At 49.5% G+C, this 24,035-nt stretch overlaps 2 protein-coding genes across 9 annotated transcripts in view; both read left to right on the forward strand.

Moving 5' to 3' along the window:
- The window catches only part of LOC118795530 (leucine-rich repeat-containing protein 7-like), a 52,333-nt gene extending 39,894 nt beyond the window's left edge, over positions 1-12,439 (forward strand). For 3 of the 5 annotated variants that reach the window (XM_036554082.1, XM_036554083.1, XM_036554081.1), the window contains 10 exons: positions 221-343; positions 771-882; positions 1,685-1,865; positions 2,037-3,651; positions 4,184-4,324; positions 5,480-5,584; positions 6,185-6,418; positions 7,654-7,746; positions 8,894-8,968; positions 10,203-12,439. In XM_036554082.1, the coding sequence (XP_036409975.1) occupies positions 221-343; positions 771-882; positions 1,685-1,865; positions 2,037-3,651; positions 4,184-4,324; positions 5,480-5,584; positions 6,185-6,418; positions 7,654-7,746; positions 8,894-8,968; positions 10,203-10,310 (2,787 nt within the window). In that variant the 3' untranslated portion in view covers positions 10,311-12,439. The remainder of the gene's footprint in view (positions 1-220; positions 344-770; positions 883-1,684; positions 1,866-2,036; positions 3,652-4,183; positions 4,325-5,479; positions 5,585-6,184; positions 6,419-7,653; positions 7,747-8,893; positions 8,969-10,202) is intronic. The other 2 variants (XM_036554085.1, XM_036554084.1) reach the window with 2 other exon arrangements.
- A 2,981-nt stretch (positions 12,440-15,420) lies between these two features.
- Positions 15,421-23,445, forward strand: LOC118795506 (serine/arginine-rich splicing factor 11-like). 4 transcript variants are annotated; one of them, XM_036554034.1, is made up of 13 exons: positions 15,421-15,718; positions 16,691-16,824; positions 19,187-19,296; positions 19,964-20,056; positions 20,150-20,199; positions 20,432-20,565; positions 20,774-20,855; positions 21,245-21,364; positions 21,445-21,534; positions 21,669-21,758; positions 21,837-22,014; positions 22,194-22,250; positions 22,478-23,445. In XM_036554034.1, the coding sequence occupies exons 1-13, from the start codon at positions 15,597-15,599 to the stop codon at positions 22,664-22,666; spliced, it is 1,449 nt and encodes a 482-aa protein (XP_036409927.1). In that variant the 5' UTR covers positions 15,421-15,596; the 3' UTR covers positions 22,667-23,445. The 4 variants fall into 4 exon arrangements, with proteins under 4 accessions (XP_036409927.1, XP_036409928.1, XP_036409930.1 ...); XM_036554037.1 differs by having other exon boundaries at positions 15,558-15,718; positions 16,734-16,824; positions 22,478-23,444; XM_036554035.1 differs by lacking the exon at positions 22,194-22,250.
- The last annotated feature ends 590 nt before the right edge of the window (positions 23,446-24,035 follow it).

Consider the following 24,035-nt stretch of genomic DNA (forward strand, 5'->3'; position numbering starts at 1 on the left):
AACATCTCTGTATGTCTCTGCTGAAAAGGCTGTGAAGTGGCTGTGGTGCTGTAAAGCTGGCCAATCAGACATAAGAATGGAGAGAAATGCAAATCTCCTTATGATGTCACAGAGAGAACCTGCGCCCAATGGCAGCTGGGCACCATGGCCACGCCCTGTCATGGGTATGGTCTCGCAGATGAGTGGGGTGGGTGTGACTGAGCATGTGCTCTGTTGCCAGGCAACGGAGAGAGAGGCCAAAGACTTCCAGAAGGCGGGGCTGGTGGACTCAGGCCCCCTGCACGCGCTGGCAAAGGAGATGCTGAAGCGACAGGAGAAGGAGGGTTTGGCAGAGGGCTCTGAGGTAAGCAGAGAGGCATCTCTCCTGGTCTCTGTCCTGGTCTCTGTCCCCAGCCTGTCCCCAGCCTCTCAGCGCATCTCTCCTCAGCGCGTCTCTCCTCAGTGTGTATGTCTCTCCTCAGTGTGTATGTCTCTCTTCAGCGCGTCTCTCCTCAGTGTGTATGTCTCTCCTCAGTGTGTATGTCTCTCTTCAGCGCGTCTCTCCTCAGTGTGTATGTCTCTCCTCAGTGTGTATGTCTCTCCTCAGTGCGTCTCTCCTCAGTGTGTATGTCTCTCCTCAGTGTGTATGTCTCTCCTCAGCGCGTCTCTCCTCAGTGTGTATGTCTCTCCTCAGTGCGTCTCTCCTCAGTGTGTATGTCTCTCCTCAATGTGTATGTCTCTCCTCAGTGTGTATGTCTCTCCTCAGCGCGTCTCTCTCTCTCTCTCCTCAGGACTCCCGCTGTGGGTCTCCCAACGACATCCGCATTTCTGACATGAGACCAAAGCTGGTGGAGCCTCCTGTCTACAAGCCAAAGGTTGTCTTACTGGGGAAAGACAAGAAAGGTAAAATCCAGCCAATCAGGTGGCAGATCCTGTTTATGACACCAGACGCTCATTAGATAAGCGGGGATGGAAATGAATGGCATGGCATTACAAAGATTACACTGTGAGTTACCTGTCCTTCCCACAGAGGGCAGTTAGATAAAACAACACAGTCCTGTTAGTAGATGGTTTAAATGGATACAAAAGTTAAAAAGGCAGTAACACCTTTATAGAGGGTGAATAGACAATGTAAAGAAAATTAGTGAATTAAATGAAAACCAATATGAAGTGGGTCTGATTTTTTAATGACTTCTGAAGTTGTGTAGGAGTGAAAAAATAACCAGCACATCAAGACAGCTGTATGAAAAGCTGTGACGTTTGACTGGCAGATGAAGCCGAGCATTGTAATGAACCCAAAAGCTGTTAAATTAAATAGATTTTCATTAAGCACTTCAATGAAAGGCAATTTTGCTTTTTTAATAAATCAGTGAAGCTTTAGGATTGTCTCATTCTCTCTGTGTGCTGCAGATGTTGAGACGTGTGAAGGTGTGTCCCCCTCACCTGTAGTGTGCAGGTGTGTCACCCTCACCTGTAGTGTGAAGGTGTGTCACCCTCACCGGTAGTGTGAAGGTGTGTCACCCTCACCAGTGGTGTCCAGGTGTGTCACCCTCACCGGTAGTGTGAAGGTGTGTCACCCTCACGGGTAGTGTGCAGGTGTGTCACCCTCACCGGTGGTGTGCAGGTGTGTCACCCTCACCGGTGGTGTGCAGGTGTGTCACCCTCACCTGTAGGGCTGCTAACTGTGTGTTCGCTGTGCTCTCAGAATCAGCTGAGGAGTCGGACATGGATAAAGCGCAGTGCCTGAACACCAGCGGGTCGTCCGCCCCCTCCTCCGAATACTCTCCCTCCCAGGCCTCCACCGGCTCCTCCAACCCGCCCGGTACCGGCCCCGCCCCACCCTCCGCCCCACAGGAGGCCACACCTGCAGCACACTGGACCAACAGGTGAGCGGCTGTATTCCTCTCACTCACACGCACACACACACACACACACACGCACACACACACACACACTCTCACACACGCACGCACACACACACACTCACACACACACACACACGCGCACACACACTCACACACACACACACTCTCTCTCACGCTGTTGTGTGTGTGCAGGCTTGGCTCAGCCATACCCCTGCTGTGTCAGAGGGAGACGCCGCCGCCCGGCACGCTGCAGCAGCGGGGTGAGAGACGCCCTCTCAGTGACACCTTCGACCGCTGGAACAACGCCCCGCACTACGACAACACGGCGTTCGTGGGCGAGGACGGCCCGGGCGAGCCGCCCTGCAGCGCAGCCCCCGCACACGGCCCCCGGCCTCAGAGCGCATCGGGCCCCGCCCGGCGGCCCTTGCTCCGTCAGGACCGCATCGTCGGCCTCCCCCTGGAGCTGGAGGACTCCCCCTACGCTGCTCGCCCCTCCCGAAACACACCCGAAGTGCCTCCCCCCCACAGCCGCTGGCACAACTGGACCAGAACCCCCAGCCCGCTGGAGGATAGGACCGCATTCCCGTCCAAGCTGGACCTGACCCGACCCGAACGGGGCAGCACCGAGCGTGAGGCGGGTGACATGGGCGAGATTCCGGGCGAGCTGCCGGGCGAGCTGCCGGGCTCCTTCCCCTCCGCTCGGGCCTGGGGCGCTCAGGACGGCCCGGATTCGGGCACGGGGCGCGGGCTCTCCGGCACCTTCTCGCACCTGCCTGCGGGGGGCACCATGGTGCTCAGCAAGAGCACAGAGAGACTGTCCCCCGTCCCCCGGGACGTCCGGTCCAAGTTTAAGAAATCACAGAGTATTGATGAGCTGGAGGGAGGGTCCCCCACGGTGTACAGCATCCCATTGGACGGTGGCCGAGGGGGCAACGCCCAGGGCAGCGGGGAGCGGCCCGACCTCCCCTCCCTCCACCAGCAGAACATTCCCCGCAGCCAGTCCGCCCCCATGCTGGACGACGACGCCTTCGGGGTGACACATAGCCCCCAGCAGCAGAGTGCAGGGCCCCCGCCGGGCATCTATCAGGGCGGCGGCCCCCAGGGGCCCGACAGGAGGGCGGCCGCCCCCTTCTCCTCTCCGGAGTGCGTGACTCAGGCGCCCCGGCCTGCCTCCAGAGGGCAGCGGGGGTACCTGCCCGGGGAGGCGGTGTTCTCACTGGCTCCGCCCCTGGGCGGTGTGGAGACAGGGGTCCCAGGGGGCGTGACGGGCGTGGCGCCGCGCTCGCGGCCAGGGCTGCTGCGGCGGGCGGACTCGCTGGTGAGCTCGGCGGAGTTGGCGGTGTTCCGGCGGGCGGTGGAGGCGCAGGAGCAGCAGCTGGCCGAGCGGTACCCGCGGCCGCTGCTCAGGACTGCCCCTGAGCACCAGAACAGCCCCGCCCCCGCTGCCACCGCCGAGCCGCACTTCTACAGGAGGAACGGCAGGTACGCCAACGAGTACCTGCCCTGCCCCGAGCCCAAGAAGCCCCCGCTGGGGTACCCCACCAAGAGCCTGCCTCAGCGCCGACCCCTGTCGGCTCGCAGCTTCAGCACGGAGGCGTACGGCGCGTCGCAGGCGCGGCCCGTCTCCGCCCGGCCCTCCATGGCGGCGCTGCTGGAGAAGGCGCCGGCCGACCACACCCTGAGCCCCTGCCTGGAGCGCAGCCCCGAGGGCGACCTGCGCGCGCGGCCCGACAGCGCCTCCTCCAGGATGCCCCCGGACTGGAGGCAGCAGCTGCTGCGGCACATCGAGGCCAAGCGGCTGGACCGGGTAAGCGCCGCGGGGCCTCCCGCTGCTCCTCCCGCTGCTCCTCCTGCTGCTCCTCCTGCTCTCCCCCCCCCACACGCAGAGTGCCCCCCCCCCACACGCAGAGCGCCCCCCCCCCCCCCGGCGAGCCACCTGTCTGTGTGCCCCTCATGAAGGCATGCTCCAGTCCTGCGTGTTTACTATGCATAAGTGTACTGTAGTAGCATGTGAGAGCGCATTCTACTACCGCTGCCGTTACACAGACTGCTCTGTGCTGACTGTGCCAAGCTACCTGTTACAGCGTCACTGCTAATATATCCTACTGTCTGCGGTGTCACATTACAGCACAATCATTGCTGTGTGTTCAGATGTGTCGTGTTGCAGACGGTAACACTACTGTACTCCTGCTGGTCTGTCTGTCATGCTGTGTGTGTGTGTGTGTGTGTGTGTGTGTGTGTGTGTGTGTGTGTGAGTGTGTGTGCACCCTAACCCAACCTGTTTCCTCTGTGCAGCTTTCCCATGCACTCATGCCATGTGATTGTTTCCCTCCAATCAGAGCGCTGTCCTAAAGCACAACACGCTAAACTTGGGCACGCTGTGTTCTGGACGCTTTGCCACTCCGCATGCCAGTGGACACATGACAATAAACTTACACAGTAACGCAAACCAAAGGACACTGTGGCCTGCTCTCCCCCAGGTGAGTACCAGGTGTGAGCGCCTCTCCCAACTCTGCTAATACACAGTCTGTAGGGAGGCTTTTACAGGAAAATCGGCTAAACATGAGAAAACCGCCGTGGATTCAACTGCTGTAACGCCCTGCGTTATCGTTAGCTGTTCCAGGATTGGACGGTTATTTTTGGTCATCTGTTGCTCCCTGTAAATGAGCTGAATAATTCCTCAAAATGATTATTCAATCATCAAACTCACTTGCATGAAAAATGCTAAACTCCACTTACCATATAGTGAATATAAATTAAACTGGGTTTCAGAATGCATTAGCTGTTAAGATCCCTTTTACTTCTTGTATTTATGTGCAGAATCCCTGAAAGGGCTTGATTGCCCCACAGAGGCCTAATTGAAGATGATCTAAAGATGTCGTATCTGCAGCTGTGCACTGCTGAAGACTTTTCACTTAAAATTAGTGACATACAAAATTAGTGAAAACAATGAAGTGCAAGTTCCTGCAATGTAGAACATTCCAGAAATTAAGAATGCAAAACGCAGAAACTGCTGCATTCGCTGCATTAGCTGTCTTAACTGTTGGATTATTCATAGGGTTAACTGCGTTAGCTCCAGGGTTAGCTACAGGGACAGGTGTGTCTGACCTTTTGGAATATCATCTTGATTAGACAGCAATTGCGCATTAAAGGTAAGTGCGGGTGTAATTGAAAACATGCTGACCTCAGCCCATATGGGTTTTCATCTCAGCGAACTGCCAGCTTGTTACTGTACATGCTGTACTTGTTACTGCTTGTTACTGTACATGCTGTACTTGTTACTGCTTGTTACTGTACACGCTGTAGTGCTGTTGAGTGGAGCGTCAGGCTGTCTGTGCTGAGTGGCCGTGTTCTGCAGGAGTGTAGACTCTGTGCTGCTGAGGTCTGCACTGAGAGAATGACCTCTCTCTGCGGGAACCAATGACAGTGATCCTCATACTCTGCTGCTATTGGCTGCAGTGAGTGTGGCAGTGAGCCCACATCACATGACACTAAGCAGATGCTGCAATGGCAGCTTGCCTCCCTCACCTGTGCGTGGAAGTGATGTCACCCCCTCCTGTCCTCTGCTGTCCTTTCGTCTGTGCTGAGCTCTGTCTCCCCCCCCCCCCCGTCTCTGTGTCTCTGGCTCTCTGCAGGGACCTCTCCTGGAGAAGGGACAGGAGGAGGTTTCTCCCATGAGTCAGTGGGGTTCCTGCGCTCTGGGCAGGAGAGATGTGCCGCCTGAAAGTCTGATGAGGAAGGTGAGACAGACCGGCCATCTCTGACCCTTTCCGCACAGTTATTGTTATAACATACAACGTAGCATCGTGATTGTCGCTCATCGTAGCTTTGCCTGTCAGTTCCCCTCTCCGTCGGGAGCAGGAGCTGATGCCGCTCGTTCACTCAGCTGTGTTACCCTGGCAACCACAGCCCTCCAGCCTCGTCCTGGTGGCAGTTATTCTGCAGCTGTTTCCATGCGGGTGCCACATTCCAACCAACTGCCCCGCATCCTGCTCTGCAAACATCAATGACGAATTCACGCCAGCGTTTAGAGTGTCTCTGTTGCTTTAAGGTCTGTAGAATGGGTGACTCTGGGGCTGGTGTAGAAGGCTCACCTTTCCAAGCCTACCTGGAAAGCACAGAGTTTCTGTCTCCCTGCCCTGCTTCTCCAAAGCTCAGACCACGATATGAGGCTGAACCCCCAAGGACTCCAGTCCTTCCTGCTCCTCCGTTAGTCCCTGTGTGTCTGTGTCAGAGATATTAGCGTTAGCGTGTGTGATGCCCGCAGTGACAGTCTGCCAGCGCTCTGTATGCGTGTGCTCTCTCTGACTCTTGTGCTGAATGCGCTAAATTGTCCGTAGGCGGTCGGTCACCCCCACCCGTCCCAGGCCATGATGATGACCCCCGCCTCAGCCACGCCCCCACACCGGCCACCCCAAGACCAGCCGTACGAGGGGGCCATCAGCGAGCTGTCCTTCCAGCAGTACCCGGCCCCTCTGCCCCTGACCGCCTCCACCGCCAGTGCCCGGCCTCAGAGCGCCCGCTGCCTCATCCAGACCAAAGGACAGAAGAGCAGGGAGGGCTACCAGGAGCAGGTGCGTCTCTGTCTCTGCCAGACCCGCCCCCATCAGACTATACCCCTCCCACCAGCCTGCAGACCCTCCCCCTTCAGACTATACCCCTCCCACCAGCCTGCAGACCCGCCCCCATTAGACTATACCCCTCCCACCAGCCTGCAGACCCTCCCCCTTCAGACTATACCCCTCCCACCAGCCTGCAGACCCGCCCCCATCAGACTATACCCCTCCCACCAGCCTGCAGACCTGTCCCCATCAGACTATACCCCTCCCACCAGCCTGCAGACCCGCCCCCATCAGACTGTAGACCCTCTCATCTGACTGTGATCCCCTCTGTAGACCCCTTGACTAACTCATAGACCCCTCTTCAGTCTGTAGGACCCCACATCCATTTGTAGACCCTCCCCCAACCTGGCTACACTCCTCTGACCTGTCTGTAGACTCCCTCACCAGACTGTACTCCCCTTCAGTCTGAGTGCCTTCTTAGGAGATCAGACATACTGAACAGACCTTACCTACTTACCTTACCTTTACCTACTTACCTTACCTATACCTACGGAATGTTTTCATAGGATGCACAGAGTGATATGTGTTCGGATTCTGGAGAATGTGAAAGATGCTGGAGAATGTGAAAGATGCTGGCGGCCGTATGATTTCATATGTATTTACCTGCAGTGCTTTTGAACTCAGCGCAATGCTGCAGTGTCTGCCCTCTGTGTGCCCCACGCTGCTGTGTTCTTATTTTGTGTTACCTGCGGTTACGTCTGTTCCTTTGCATGTTGCCTGCGGTTGTCTCTGTCTCCTGGTGAGTCACCTGTTGTGTGTTACCTGCTGTTGGGTGTATGTTGCGCGCTGAATGAGTTGCTGTTGTGGTATTACTTGTAGTTCTCTGTGTGTGACCTGTGGCTGTATGTCTGTCTGTGTGTGTGTGTCTGTTACCTGTGGTTGTCTGTATTACCTGCAGTTGTGTGTGTGTGTGTGTGGGTGTGGGTGGGTGTGTGTGTGGTTGTGGGTGTGGGTGTGTCTGTTACCTGTGGTTGTCTGTATTACCTGCAGTTGTGTGTGTGTGTGTGGGGGTGTGGGTGTGTCTGTTACCTGTGGTTGTCTGTATTACCTGCAGTTGTGTGTGTGTGTGTGTGTGTGGGTGTGGGTGTGTCTGTTACCTGTGGTTGTCTGTATTACCTGCAGTTGTGTGTGTATGTGTGTGTGTGTGTTATCTGCAGATGTAATACCTGCGGTTGTCTCTCTGGCAGTTCTGTGTGCGGATAGAGAAGAGCCCTGGTCTTGGATTCAGTATCTCAGGGGGAATAAGTGGGCAGGGGAACCCCTTTCGGCCGTCAGACATGGTAAGGCTGCAGCTCTCTCCAGGCTCAATCCACACTGACACGGGGCTGTATGGCACAACAGTAAACAAAGCCAACATGAAGAGCCAAAATGGCGGTTTGTATTAGGCGTGTACCCTGCGTCCCAAATGTCATGGCCAGAGAATACACATTTCTCTGCCGGATTAACAGTTTTTTGTCCTCTCCAAACACAGGACAGATTTCTTTGGATGTTAGAAAGAAAAGTAAAATCTGAGGTTGATGTCACACACTTTCAAAATTAATTGAGCAGGACAGGTGGCAGTATCTCACAATTAGTGTCCATCTCTCTCACTGCTCTGTGTGGTCCCCTCTCTCCTCTCTCCTCTCTCCTCTCTGCCCCCTCTCCCTGCCCCTCTCCTCTCTCCCTGCCTCTCTCCTCTCTCCTCTCTCCCTGCCCCTCTCCTCTCTGCCTCTCTCCCCTCTCCTCTCTGCCCCCTCTTTCCTCTCTCCTCTCTGCCCCCTCTTTCCTCTCTCCTCTCTGCCCCCTCTCTCCTCTCTCCTCTCTGCCACTGTTTTAGGCCAGTTTGAAAGCCTCTCAGTGACAGATTACAGGATTCTTCAAAGAGAAGCCATGTAGCCTGTCTGGATGTATGAGCTGTAAGAATTGGACAGACATAGCCTGTTTGGACCAGGTTATTCCAATCTATAGTTTTGATGGTGTCTGGACTTCTTCATTCAGTACTGATGAGTATTGCACATTAAGTGAGTTGCTTTTACTCCAGTGATTGGTAATAATTAACAAAACTATCAATGCAGATTCAGATTAACATGCAGAGGTTCCGAGTGATCTAACACAATGTATGCTAATGCTAAATAATTAATATTTACATAAATTACATTTACATTTGTAACAACACAATGAAAAACAAAAACAAGACTAAAATATGACTAAAGCATGTGACTAAAACTAGATGTCAACTACAACTAAACTAAAACTAAGAAGGGTGAAATACCTAAAATGTGATTAAGACCAATATGTATTTTAGTCAAAAGTCTAAGACCAAAACTAAGTCTAAAAAAGCTGCCAAAGTTATGGCTGTTTTAGCATCAGCAGATTCAGGCTGAAAGGCAGAGGTCCTGAAGCATCTTTAGAGATGGCCCCTAACCTCATGTCACTTTTGACTTATAGGGTATCTTTGTCACTAGGGTACAGCCTGACGGACCGGCTTCCCACCTGCTTCAGCCTGGAGACAAAATTCTGAAGGTAAGAGCATCCTACATCCCCGCACAGTCTGTTATAGCAATCTGCAAAGCTGCACACCTGCACAGTCTGACAGAGCGTTCTGCACACCTGCACAGTCTGTCAGAGCATTCTGCACACCTGCACAGTCTGTTATAGCAATCTGCACACCTGCACACCTGCACAGTCTGTCAGAGCGTTCTGCACACCTGCACAGTCTGTCAGAGCGTTCTGCACACCTGCACAGTCTGTCAGAGCATTCTGCACACCTGCACAGTCTGTCAGAGCGTTCTGCACACCTGCACAGTCTGTTATAGCAATCTGCACACCTGCACACCTGCACAGTCTGTCAGAGCATTCTGCACACCTGCACAGTCTGTTATAGCAATCTGCACACCTGCACACCTGCACAGTCTGTCAGAGTGTTCTGCACACCTGCACAGTCTGTCAGAGCGTTCTGCTCACCTGCACAGTCTGTCAGAGCGTTCTGCACACCTGCACAGTCTGTTATAGCAATCTGCACACCTGCACACCTGCACAGTCTGTTATAGCAATCCGCACACCTGCACAGTCTGACAGAGCATTCTGCACACCTGCACAGTCTGTCAGAGCGTTCTACACACCTGCACACCTGCCCAGTCTGACAGAGCGTTCTGCACACCTGCAGCCTGGTCTTCTGCTGCTCTCCCTACAGATGGAACTGATCCCAGACCAGCCTCTCTCCTCCCCTGTCTTTCCCAGCATGTTCCTCTGCTGCTCTCTCTACAGATGGAACTGATCCCAGACCAGCCTCTCTCCTCCCCTGTCTTTCCCAGCATGTTCCTCTGCTGCTCTCTCTACAGATGGAACTGATCCCAGACCAGCCTCTCTCCTCCCCTGTCTTTCCCAGCATGTTCCTCTTCTCCTGGGCTCAAGTGTTCTAGTTCTCTCTCTTCAATCTGTATTTCCCCTCAGGGAAAGGCCTATTTCTAGTACACACACACACACTCACACACACACTCACACACACACACACACACACACGCACACACACACATACACACACACACACACACGCACACACACACACACGTACACACACTCACACACTCACACACACACACACACGTACACACACTCACACACACACACACATTCACATGCACACACGCGCACACACACACACACACACATTCACATGCACACACACACGCACGCACACACACACATATACACACATACATGCATCTGACCATGTGCTGCTCTGTTTGAATTGCAGGCCAATGGACACAGTTTTTTAAACATGGAACACACGACCGCTGTGGCTCTCCTGAAGAGTCTCCCGAACCCCGTGGACTTGATGGTCTCAAGAGAGAACACAGCCTAGGTGTTTGTACCACTCCCATAATCCTCACACACACTGCACACCGGGACATGTACAGATTCTCCAACAGGTTTTTATTAACAAACAATAACATTTGCCAATTGCTGGATCAATGGCAAATACTAGTGCCAAATGTATGATAGCATACATCTTATGTTATTAATGTATATAAAGGGAAAGTGTTTAAATTTGATGTGAACATTATTGAAATGTATTCTTCTCACTCAGCCTGAGGCTGGAGGTCGGTGCAAATGTTTTTCGTTTTTTTGTTCGTGCAATGTTACTTCATTTTTAAGCCTTTTATTATTTTTATTTTTTGTAGTAGTTTCTCATTTAGATTTGAAAGAAAGCACACTAGCTCTTTAGGAATTACAGTCACCATAAACACTGCCTCAACTTTGTATATGCCTTTATAAACATTTAAAATAAAAAGGTTGATATGAATGAAGACAGATATAGGGAAGAATGTACGCTATTTTCTTAAATGATTCAATGCAATGAATTTATCTAAGTCCAACAACCTTTCTTAACACAAAATCAAATGGAAATTCACTTTGGAAATACCTCCCTAAAGCTTCTGAAATGGTTACACTACCTACTTGGTGCAGGTTGTTCACTATGTAATTTCATTGCCTAGCAGAGACTCCTGTTCAGGGTAAATTGTAGATCATTTTTTATAAACCACCTATTCACTCATCTTGATACTTCACTTATGCAACTTGAGGTTAAGTTCCTATCTAAAGGGTGCAACATCAGTGCCCCACCAAAGCATTCAAACCTGCGAACCCATGGTAATACAGCCAGCCCCCTTAGCGCTTCTCCACACTGGCCCGCTCCCTTACCACTACTCCACACTGACCCCCTCCCTTACCACTGCTCCACACTGACCCCCTCCCTTATCACTGCTCCACATTGACCCGCTCCCTTACCACTGCTCCGCACTGACCCCCTCCCTTACCACTGCTCCGCACTGACCCCCTATTTGTTGTCTCCATGGTGAGAAGGCTGTAAGCAGCCTCTACTTTGGTTGTGTTAGGATGGATGTGCCTGAGGTGGGGGCTTTGGTGGGGGGAAACTCTCCTCATGCACTGTGTGATGCATCTGCAGAGCTGAACTATAAGCCAGTGTCTGTCAGTCCTGATCCCAGGAGCACTCAGCCTGCTGGGTTTACTCCAGCTGGGTTTGTCACATAGGGCCTGAACTGAACAGCCATCTGGAACCAACATCTCTCCATGGGTATCTGCTATAAGTCCTTTGCGGTGGAAATGATTGTGCATCATATAAGTTTGCGATGAATTAGACCTGTCAAAACAAATTTGATGCAAAGTAAATAGCAGTTTGTTACTGGATCATTATGAAGTTTAGCTTGGTGTTCGGCCATAATAATCTACAGCATTGAACTTCAGTTTCTGCTGCCAGGACTTCATTGTTTTAGCTACTGTAGGAGTGGCAGCTAACTATCTGTTAGAGTAAATAAAGATAACAGCCACTGAACATTCGGGACGTCTGACACACTTACATTGGCGTGCACTGCTACAACAGCACCTTGCAAATAGCTTTTTGCATGGAACATTGCCCAGAAGAAAAGAGTGGCATATTGATATGTGCACACCCATTGTCCAGACTGTAGTATCACATGCACAGTCATCACGCCTCTGTGAACAAGGTCCAGGGAGAAAAGCGGGGGGACAGATGGTTTTAATGATGAAAATACTGCTGGCCACCACAGGCATCGTAATCTGGTACTTTACTTAGTGTATTTCCTGGGGTCTGCAACAGCATGTTTTCACCGTCTTTGAATATGTTATCAAGAAAGATAGCTTGATTGTACTTTACAGCTCAGGATAAAAGGGTAATATTGTTGTAAAATTGGGGTAACGTTGCCATTCTGAGTTGCAATAACCTGAATGTCCCCCAGAGTTTGTGGCCTAGAGTTACGCTGCACCTGTAAATCAGAGCTGTAAAGTGAAGAACCACAAATATTTCCCAGGATTGAAGGGATGCATATTAGCATTAAATACATGTTTCACTGCTATTCTGACAAACTTGAAGAATAATGTCATTGTACAGACAGATCATTATGATGACAATTGGTGCCATAATTTTACAATCAAGGCTATATTACTGACGGACCCTGGAATAAGTTGCATTAATTTTTATGGAAACAAATGTAGCTTTTTAATGACATTTTTAAATAAAACTAATTACTCAAAGTCCTATTGAAACTTAGTGAAGGACTTTGACAAATTTGTGCCTAGCTGTTTTAAGGTATTTACTTTCTTTGCTCAAATTGTAAAATTTTATAATGTATATGATAAAAAATGGAAGGAAGAAAAACTTTAGGACATGTAAAAGACCAGCTGTGGAATCTGACCTGTAAAATATATTACTCTAGTAATTGTGAGTTTGTGTTATACAGATATATATGTATATGAATATTAAAACTATCATTTTTATGCATTTAAACTAAAGCTAAATATAAGAGGCCAATAGGTAGTACTTTTCAGTCTACTTGCAGTACTGATGTAAATAATTTTCAATTAAAACACATTTAGAGAATTGAATTTATTCTACGCTTCTGCAGTATGAAGACTTACTGGATTTGAAAGCTCTTTTTTGTGCAAAAGTAATGAAAATGGACACAAGAATGAAAAAGCAGGTTTAAAATACTGCAACAGATGACAAAGTCGTTTTAGGCTTTGGAAGTGTGGTTTTGCACAGTATGTTCAAAAATAATGTGAGAAAGTATTGTAAAGTAATAAAAATGTTATTTGATTGTTACATGCCTCAGTCATATCTGTGTTTCATATATTACTCTTAATAGCATGTAATAAGCTCTGTAAAGTTGCACACAGTGACCTCACATGCATGGATTTTAGTTTTCTTACACTTTAAGGGTTTTTTTTATGCCAGGAAGATTAGCAACATTCACATTTTACATGTAGGTTTGATGAAGGGGTGTTGAATACTGAGTTTGATGTGCTTGTGTCCTTCCAGGCATTACAGTGTTTATGTTACAGTAGTTGTTTTTACTGATGCTTATAGTTATTTACACAGCCTCCATTTATATCAGCTGGATATTTTAACTGAGGGAATTTGGGGTAGGTACCGTTCCCAAGGGTAAAACAGCAGTGTCCTACCTGGGAATTGAACCTGCAACCTTTGGGTTATAAGCTAGGTCACTATACTGCTCCTTACTACTACACCACACTTCTGCCCTGCTCCATACCACTACTTTGCTTTTCTTCTAAATTATAATACACAATTTGTCTTTCTTCTAACTGTTTATATCCCTTTTTGCAAAGCTAATCATCTTTTGTGTTGTATCTCTTAGCTCACAGATACTGGGATTGCAGGTATAGTGTCACCAACCTGTCACCAAGTTACAGGCTGGTGGGACATACCCTGTGCCTGTAACAGCACCCAGAGTTACCGTAATCTCTGCTTTGGGGTTTCTTTAAAAAAAAAATAGCCACGCTGAGGTCTGAATGATTAGAAACATTAACTTCTGTATCATCACATTTCATTTAAACAAAAATGTTTGATAACATCTCAGACAGACACTCAATTAAAGGCCAAACTTGTTCAATTTTCCATGTTATTCCTTTCCTTCTTCATCTGCTGACTCTCCCTCATATTTTTATGCGACATTACATTACCACAATTAAAATGATAACAACAAGGGACATTTAATGTATGTATTTACCATGTAGTATTTGGGGGAGAGATGTAACATTAAATGCATAAAACATATGTATAAAATCTGGAGTCATTTTTTTTCATATTTCAATCCAGAAATGATTATAAAAACATCATCTAGTGCTTGCAGAAACACAACATTTACACCAAATAATAAGTGTTCAATGTAGGATAAAGTCAATTGTCAGATCTGGTCTTGTGACTGTCATGTAACTACAAACCTTGCACCTCCATATTCTCCATTAGCAGGATGTGATGAATTCACCATGCAGTCAGAGAAGACAAACAGGTGTCAGTTTACATTATTGGCATTTGGCAGATGCTCTTACCCAGAGTGACTTACATAGGTTATAATTTTTTTTACATATCATCCATTTATACAGCTGGATATTTACTGAGGCAATTGTGGGTTAGGTACCTTACCCAAGGGTACAGCAGCAGTGGCCCCGTGGGGGAATCAAACCGGCAACCTTTCGGTTACAAGTCCTGCTCCTTACCGCTATGCTACACTGCCGCCCCAGTTTAGTCCTGGAACGTACAGGTGACCCCCTGACAGGAAACACTGACAGACACTAAAATCTATTTTCCACCCAGGCACAGCAGCTCAGGTTCTAGGAAACTTTTTCCCATAATTTATAGATATGTTTACTGAAAACGTGTATGTCACTCAGTTAATGATATGCCAAATGACTGTCCCATCCCGATGGGGGTCGCTCCTCTCAGACACAATGCCCGTCTGTATCGGTCCCTCAGTGGTGGAAGAACTCCCCATGGGGGTCAGGACATCACTGGCCATCTCCTGATGCAGACTAGGCCACCTCTTTAAACTGCATCTCGGTGCCATCTCGATCCCCACCCCCTAACACCAGCTATTTGTATAGCTTGCTGCTTATTTCACAAGTAGTATCGCAATGTCTTTTGGATTCTGTGTGCTAGTGACTCTGATGTATGGTAGCTTTCCTTGTCTAGTTGGGCTGCACAAGTTAACTTCTGGTAGGGCTTGAGCTCAATGGTCATTGTTAGCAGCTGGCCTGAGTCTGACACTGTTGCTCATTCAGCTTGAATGGATACACGTTATTTTGTGCTGGAAGTCGCTCAGGATATGAGCGTCTGCTAAATGAATGTAATGTAATGCCAATATCAACTGTCTTTCATGTGACACACTTGTCTAATGCCAGCACTGACTAACATTTTGTATAAAATGACAGTTGTTATTATTTTGGTTTGATGGCCGCATCGCAGAGCACTGCTCGGAAGAAATGCCGTACTCCTGGCGGCAGCATATCACCGCGGGACCTGTGCCATAGCGATGACGTCAGACATCTTCGGACTGCAGCGATTCCTCGCTGCGCATGCGCGTCAGAGGACGCGCAAGCGCAGGAGGGGGATGCGCGGTGGGGGACGCGCATGCGCGAAACTGACGGGTCTGTTGTGGTTCCATGGCAGCGGAACCCGCAGCTGGAACGGTTTGAGAAAAACGCATTTTGCGCTCATTAAATTCCCGTTACATCGCAATTCACGCTTTTAATCGGAAGCAGAAACGACCGTAACCGTCCTGGTTTTATTTCTTTGTTTTGAATTTGTTACAACATGAACTCGAACACGAACGTGATTCAGGTGACGAACGTGTCTCCGAGCACCACGTCCGAGCAGATGCGGACGCTCTTCGGCTTCCTGGGCAAAATCGAGGAACTCAAATTATTCCCCCCGGAGTAAGTAGGAAAAACAGTCGCAGACACATTACCTATAGAGGATTTTCGGTGGCCTCGGTCCTTCTTTCTTGGCTCTTTTCAGTAGTGGAATTCAGGCCTACTCGGTCCTGTTTAAACCCCGGGCTGGAGTGAATAGTTTGGCGCTTGGCCCGATCGCCAGATAACAGCGATCATTAAGGTTGTAACAGCACAGTGAAACCGTTACCTGGGCAGCTATACTATTTATAATTATGGTGTTAGTTAATTATCTGTTTAACTAGTAGCTGTATGCAATAACCAGCTGGTACTGATTGCTAACTTGCGTTAACATTAGCTTGCTAGCGGGAGAGCTAAAGCAATCTAGTCTAGCTAGTCTCATACTAGTTTCATACTAGTGTTTGATGCATAGACCATCAGCCACATGCGAACTGTGTTAATGTTATAGCTAGCAAGCGTAAAAAGAATAAACTACTTGTTTACATTTAAAATACAAACAATAGAAATAACTATGTTTTGGTAAATGTTGGGTAGCTGGTTTGCTGTATGGGCATTGCTGTGGAGAACGGAAGCTATCTGTAAGACATTTGTGGAGAGAGCAAGCTGCAGCGGTTAATATGTGTGTTCTGTGCTTCTGATCTCTCACCTGTCGAGTAACAGTCGGCTGCGCCTCATAGCACCTGCAGGTCCAGGTAGGGGGCACCTGACGATTCCAGTACTATGACCATGTAAAGCCACGGGGCTGCAAGCGATCAACCCCACATCTGATAATTTCGAACTGAAGCAAACCATAGCAATCTCACCAATAAGGCCCAGAAACTTGTCATTATGACAGTACGCTCATAGCTGAAAACGTGTGCAATTACTCTGTCCTCAGAACAGTGATTGACTAAGTAACAAGCTCTGGCATCAGGCTCGGTAGCATTTGAGGATGTGACAGCCATGATGGAGTCCTTGTTTGTTCTTCTTGCACAACAAATTTGTGTTTTCTTCCAGTGAATCTCCCTTGCCAGTGACTTCACGTGTCTGTTTTGTAAAGTTCCATGAGTGTGAGTCAGTCGGAGTGTCCCAGCATCTGACAAACACAGTCTTCGTGGACAGAGCCCTGATAGTCGTCCCTTTCGCTGAAGGTTGGTGCTTGTGTGGATTTGTGTCTTTTTTTTCCCCTTGGACAAAAAATGAGAAGCACAAGACAGAAGTTATGACTAGTGAATCTCTTTAACGCGGTCCCTTGGTATACTGCAGATCTGTAGACTACGCAGAGGGTCCTGTTGTCTTTGTGCAGACGTGCAGTGACCGCCTGGGTTAGGAAGGGTCCGGTGTGGAGGTCTCCATAGCGATCCACCTGTACATCCTTCCTGTCCCTGCAGTCAGTGCTGGGTCCCACCCCAGGCTGTAACACACGGGCAGACCTGGCATCTCAGAGTGTTTCAGATGCCAGGCCTGCCTCCCCGAAGCCTGGCAGCATTATACCAAGGGCTGCGTGGAAGCTGGGCTTATTGGGAAGAGCTCAGTAAGAGGCTCCATAGAGGGGAGGAGAACTTTCATGTGTAGCTAACCTTGCTTTTCCCGTTCAGATTATCCTCTATTAAACTTCTCTCTGTTATCTGTGTGTGTGTGATTTTTGTAGTGGAGAAGGCAATTGCAGAGCCCCCTCCTTGATGCCTGAAAATGGTCCTCTGTCGCCTGCAGGGGATTGTAGACAATTACAAAAGAGACCAGCAAGCATTCAAGCCCCCCTCTGTTCCCCTGGGGGAAACACTTCACTCTCTCTTCTCTCTCTCTGTCTCTCTGGGGCTTTTTAAATGGAAATCATGAACTGTAGCTAGTAATAGATTTAATCTGTTGTAGTGCAGTGGGATTAATTTAAAAAGCAAATGCCAAAGTCTCTATACTGCAGTTTTAACCGCAGGTGTTTTGGGGGTACAGTCTGACATGTTTTCATGCATATTGAAAATGCCATGTTTTTAAGATCATTGGACAGATCAGCTTTTATGAAGTCCACAAAGGCTGATATTAGACAAAATTAATTTGTGAAGCCTTTGAAGAGCATGCGTTATAAAAGTGCTGAAGCACAGCAAGGTAAACGTGCGAAATGGGGATATTACCTTTAGTGCAGATTTATTGCAGCTGAGGTGGAAAAACACTGTTCTCTGTACACTGTTTCAGTTTTCCACTGTAATTCAGCATCTCAGCTTCTGGCAGCACCCTTTTCAGACATAATGGTGATGAGTTTATTTCACTGCTTCTCTTGGCCCGCCACCACCCCTCCCCTCCCCACACAAGATTATAGGGGATTAAGTCACATGACATTCTCTTTGACAAGGTGCAGCATGTTTCTGTATGATTGTGCTAAATGTCTTTTTTAAATCCAGTCCACATGATAAGAGCGCAGGGCCCAGTTCCTCTTTTAACGGTCATTTTTCTTTGTTGTTGTTGTGTTTTCCAGTTCTTTTTCCTGGTTCAGACAGTCCTGTTTACCAGGCCCTGCTGAAAATGCCAGCCCACAGTTTTGTCTCCTGCAGCTAATCCTGTTTCTCAGTGTGGCCTTTTTTCTGTGTTGTGTGTTTGTGTAAAGATGAGAGACAGCGTTGTGTGAGGTTAGCGCTGTTTCAGATGTGCGCGCGCCCACGGAGCGTCTCCTGAGAGCCCCCCCTCCCCCCTCAGCTCTGGGCACGTAAGGCTTAGGCTGCTGTATTTAAATCAGGGCTTTTGCTGGCTTGTGCCTCCAGAGGTGCCGGGGCATGCAGTTTTCTGTGCCCTTGGCGGGACGGAGGCCTTACTGTAGCCCAGCGCTCTCCGCTGCGGCTTCCCGTTCATTCAGAGGGTGGGAACGCCCTTCTTCCTTCCAGTTACTGTAGCAGGTAAGGACGCAGGGGGCCTGTCTGTTCCACTGATGCAGTGGAACTCAGACACCAGCAAAAGCCCAGAGGGAGGGTTCTGCTCTGAAATGTGCAGTGTGAGAGAATGTTTGTGTGTGTTTTTTCTTTCCTGGTAAGTTAAATTCATGATAAACTGTATCTTGCTGTTGACCCCGAAAATCATGAACTCTTTTGTTCTGTGTATCTTGATTTTTCTGTGTACTTTAGCGATGCAGCCCACGCGAGTCGCTTGTTCATAACACATCTTATGAAACATGAGAGCACAACCCACTGGAGAGCCCGCTGTGCTTGCTAGCGTTTGGTACATGACTTTAAAAACAAGGACAGGTGATACAATCTTGGAAGTGTTCACCACAGTAGTGTGTATTGTGATATTTATTTTTTCTCTTAGTTTTCTGCAGTAATGCGTAGAGAGGGAACGCATTTTCAGATTTTCAGAATCTAAAGAAAAGGAAGCAGTATTAATATGAGAGATGGAGAATGTGCAGAGAGTATGAGTAGTTTGTGTAAGGAGCTGACTTCAGCGAGACGTCTTTGTTTTCCTTTCTGGTGTATATGTGTGGCGTGTGCTGCTGTGTCCGTGTGCTGACGCCCTCTCTGGCCCCTGCAGGCGTCATTCCCGATGAGGCCAAAGCTCTGTCGCTGCTGGCGCCCGCCAACGCCGTCGCGGGCCTCCTGCCTGGCGGCGGGCTGCTCCCCACTCCAAACCCGCTGGCGTCGGTACGTTCAGAACACCAGAACACGGGTCAAACCCTCTGAGCTGGAGTGGGTGGAGCTGCCGTGTGTTGTGAATGACAGTCGTTGGAAAGAATGAGTGTCTTACCCACCATTGCTGTGGAGAGAAAATCATTTTGATTTGTTCAAGTCAGTGATTGATGGCATATGGCAGCACGCCCTTGGTGGGGTTCATGAAGCTTCACTCATAACACTGAATGAACCCTTATGTTCCCAGTGTGTTAAACTGCAGCAGGTTTATTTATGCGTAATTTATCAGTGTCCTTTTCAAAGCCCCTGTTCTGTATGTACAGTAGACATTTTTTCTTGCATATGGGTATGTTTATGATTATGGTTGTGTGCACATTCCTCTGTTACATAATTCACCATCTGCGCTTCATTATGAAAGAAAGCTGCTGGTCAGCTGTGAGGGAAAGGGGTGTGGTTAATAGCTGCAGTGAATCTGACAGAGTCCCATTGTACAAATCACCAGCACAGTGGAGAACAGCCACGCTGTCTTACTCTTCATAGAACACATCATTGATAGAGTGTACATTAATCAGGAGGGGAGTTCATTCTGTACAGCAGACCTGCTGATCAGGTACAGTATTCATCCGTTATTTCATTGATGGGTGTAGTTTGTAATGAGAGGAGTGTTTTTGCTGTTTTGCAGATTGGAGGTGTTCCTCTAGCTGCTCTGGGGGGCCCTACCCTGGACCCAGCTCTGGCTGCTCTTGGGTTACCTGGATCCAACATGAATTCTCAGGTTTGTGAAATGAGCCACGCCCCTCTAGCTCTGATTGGAAGGGATTGTCTGTGGGCTGTTCTCTCAGTGTGACCCTCTGCTGTTTCCTCTCAGTCACTGGCAGCTGATCAGCTCCTGAAGTTCATGACCTCCGTGGATCCAAAGTGAGTAATGCCGTTTTTATTGCAGTTATTTCCATGGTTTCCAAAATTCTGGTGTTGCGGTGTTTGAATGGCAGATTCTCTTACACGGTTTGTATTTTATGCTTGATGCGTTTTAAAGCTGGCCGTGTTCCAGGGACGGTTAAGCACCTTGCAGAACGTACAGTCTGACAGTGGAAATGAGTCTAACATGAGCGTGAGTTTGACATAAGAAATCCTTTTGACTACGATGCAGGCTGAATCATGTGACCACAGGAATGAACCTTAATCCTGGTCTGAAGGCTGACGCGTCCAGCAAGGAGATCGAGGAGGCGATGAAACGGGTCCGAGAAGCACAGTCTCTCATCTCTGCTGCGATCGAGCCTGGGAGTGAGTGAGCCGCCTGTGTTGTGACTGACTGAGTGACTGACTGAGTGACTGAGTGAGTGAGTGAGTGAGTGAGTGAGTGAGTGAGAGAGCGAGCCGCCTGTATTCTGACTGGTAGTGAGTGAGAGAGCGAGCCGCCTGTATTCTGACTGGTAGTGAGTGAGAGAGCGAGCCGCCTGTATTCTGAACCTAGGATGTTTATTTGCTGCAGATAAAAAAGACACCAAAAGGAAGCATTCACGCTCGCGGTCCCGGTCGAGGAGGAGGAGGTCCCGCTCGCGGTCCAGACACAGGTACCGTCCATTTGCACACCATGCTCAAACCTAAGTGAATCAGACACAGGTACCGTCCATTTGCACACCATGCTCAAACCTCAGTGAATCAGACACAGGTACCCTCCATTTGCACAGAATGCTCAAACCTCAGTGAATCAGAACTCATTTACATGCGTAAGGCGAACACTGTACCCACTGCCTCAAAAAATGAAAGATTTCATCACATGAGGATTTGGGAACATGAAACCTGTCTGACTTTTTCTTAAATCTTAAATGTCATCCAACATATTGTTGCAACAAATTTCATATGCTGAGACAGCCTCAGGTAAAATCCTTCAGTAGAGACTGCGTGAATGCAAACCGCTGTTTTTGGACACGTCGATCACTGCGCTCTCATCCCTGTGCAGGCGCTCCAAAAGCCGGTCGAGGAGGAGGTCGCGTTCGAGGAGCCGGAGGAGGTCCAAGAGCCCCCGCAGGAGACGCTCCCATTCCAAGGAGAGGAGCCGGCGTTCACAGAGCAGGTCCAGGTAGGGCTCGTTCGCCGGGATGTCCTGCTCCACCCCGCGGGCGTGGCCGGGTCTCACCACTCTGCCGCTGTGCGTTTCAGGGACAGGAAGAAGGAGGAGAAGGAGAAGAAACGCTCAAAAACACCCCCGAAGAGCTACAGCAGCTCCCGCCGGTCCCGAAGCATCAGCCGGTGAGTGTGCGTCCCCCCCCAAACCCTCACCCAGAACCAGCATCCGAAACCCCGCACCCCAAACCCAAATCCCGCATCCGACACCCCGCGCCAAAAGCGCTGTGCTGAGTGTGGCGTCGTCTTCCCTGCTGCAGGAGACGGAGGAGGAGTCGCAGTGCCAGCAGGTCACCAAAGAAGTCCAAATCCCCCAAGAGGAGGCTGACCCGCTCCCCATCCCCGAGGAGGTGCGTACAGTGGGCGGGGCTTGCCTATAGGAGGTCCCTGCCCTACAAAAAGTGACCTCTGACCTTTGCCTCCTTCAGGCATAAGAAGGAGAAAAAGAAGGACAAGGACAGAGAGAAGGAGCGGGAGCGGAAGGAGGAGAAGGACAGGAGCAGAGAAGAGCGGGAGCGCTCCAGCAGCAAGAAGAAGAAGAGCAAAGACAAGGAGAGGGAGAGGGAGAGGGAGAGGAAGTCTGAGAGCGAGAAGGCCGACGTCAAGGTCTGTTCCTCTGAAATAACCACGCCCGAGCTGCTGCTTTCTCATTCTGCTCATTAAAGATTGGAGCTGTTTGTAGTACTTCTGGTAACATTTCCTTTGCACCTTTGATAAATGGGTTATTTCTGCAGACCTGATAGGTCATTTCCCAAGCTTAATGTGTAATTGTCTAACCAACACAGTGTGCTAAGCCTGGGTTGCTGCAAGCAGAGGGGACTAATAAGGCAGAAGTCAATCAGGTACGATGGGTTTTTCTCTCTCACTTGTCTCTTTAACGCGGTCTGCAGAAATACTGTTAGTGTAGCCTACAGGGCAGAATTCTGCAGTGCTGGAAGCAGTATCTTCATATTCCACATGTCAGTCAGTGGCACAGAAAGCGGCGTTTGACGCTGCGTAAATGATTTGTTTGTTGTGTGAGAGTGTCGGTGCTCTCTGATGCGAGTGTTTGTGTGCGCTGCTCCCACAGGTGACCAGAGACTATGACGAGGAGGAGCAGGGCTACAGTGACAGGGAGAGGGAGGAGCAGAAAGACTCAGACTCCGCCCCCTCCCCAAAGCATGCGTCTGCTGCGGAGAAAGGCCCCGGGGACACGTCGAAAGAGTCCAAAGTCAACGGAGACGACCACCATGAGGAGGATATGGACATGAGTGACTGACCCCGCCCCCGCTGCCTGTCCCCGCCTAAGGGGGGAGTGTCAGCTAACCATCCCGCCCATCTGGGGGGAGTGTCTTTGACCGCCCGCCCCTCTGGGGGAGTGTCTTCTGGCATATTCTTCAGTCCCATTCCTCCAGCTTTTTCTGTGTTTTAGAGGCAGCAGATGTGCCTGGTTGCTCACAGCAGTCTGGCCAGAGAACTGTTGTCTAATGTAGCTGTTCTTTTCTGAACCTTTTGTTCTTTTCCATCTTTCCATCCCAGCCACTTAGAGGTGTAGCCAGGTGGAAGGATCTGTATGCGGTGTGCATGCAAGAGTTACATTTTTATTTTTTTTTTGTCCACAGTGATATTTGTACATGAACAACAAAAAGAAATAAATAATACAACAAAAATACCGCTATTAGATGGTATTAGGTGGGTTTCAGAGTAGTTATTGCTGTAATTTTCAGGGCCTCATTAATACCCTTTCAGGCAAAAGGCCCCTGTTGCTGTGTTTGTGTATTCAGAGCTTACGCTGGTAGGCGAAACTGCTCATGTCTTATTTTCGCTTTCATATTGAGGTGCATCACTGTAGTGTAATATTCCGCTCTCTGCGTTTTGCCGCGGTCCTCATTTCAGATCTGTCCCTGCAGAGCAGTGTTGGGCTGCAGGATGTGCTTGTTGCCGGTGCCTGACTCCAGCCAGGGGTCACCGCTCCGCAGCTCACCGTCAGCGCCTGTGGGTCAGGCACCGGCCCTCCTGGAGTCGGCAATGTGTTTTACTAGTGAGGAACTTTGATAATAAAAGCTGTTGATAAAAAAGCTGCTGCAGTTGTGTGCATTACTCCCGTCTGTGGGTAACCGGGAAACCCTCCTAATGTCAGGGTGAATGTCCCCCATCTGCAGTGAAGTGCAGGCTGTGAGGAAACCAACCGCTTCTGCCGGAGTCCTGTCCAGCTGAGGGCTCCGAGAGGAAGGCGGGAGGTGGTGAGCTGACGGAGGGATGTTTAAACAGAATAAGGGCAGCAAATGGAACAGCAGAGGAAACGAGTGAAGCAGCAACATGAGTGAGTGACATGTGACAAAATGTGAGTTCTGGGGCTGAAGATTGAGAATTTATGCTCTAGTATGGTGGAAGAAATTGGTTTTGGGAGTGCTGTGGACAAATAAACTGGCAGCTGAGTGTTGGCCCTTCCGTAAATTGGCCAGAAGCAGACAGAACTTCAGGATGTCTTCTCTGCTCCGCGTCCGTTAGCCGGCCACTGTGAACACAAACTGAATTAGTGCCATTAATCTGACTCAGAACATCAGAGGGGGCCAGAGTCAGACCTAAGAGTTTTTGTGCCCCTGCGTGTTTTTCCAGTTTCTCGGGGTTCAGACTGAACTTGCGCA

Source organism: Megalops cyprinoides, chromosome 20 (genome assembly GCF_013368585.1).
Source record: "Megalops cyprinoides isolate fMegCyp1 chromosome 20, fMegCyp1.pri, whole genome shotgun sequence".
In the NCBI taxonomy this organism is placed as follows: Eukaryota; Metazoa; Chordata; class Actinopteri; order Elopiformes; family Megalopidae; genus Megalops; species Megalops cyprinoides.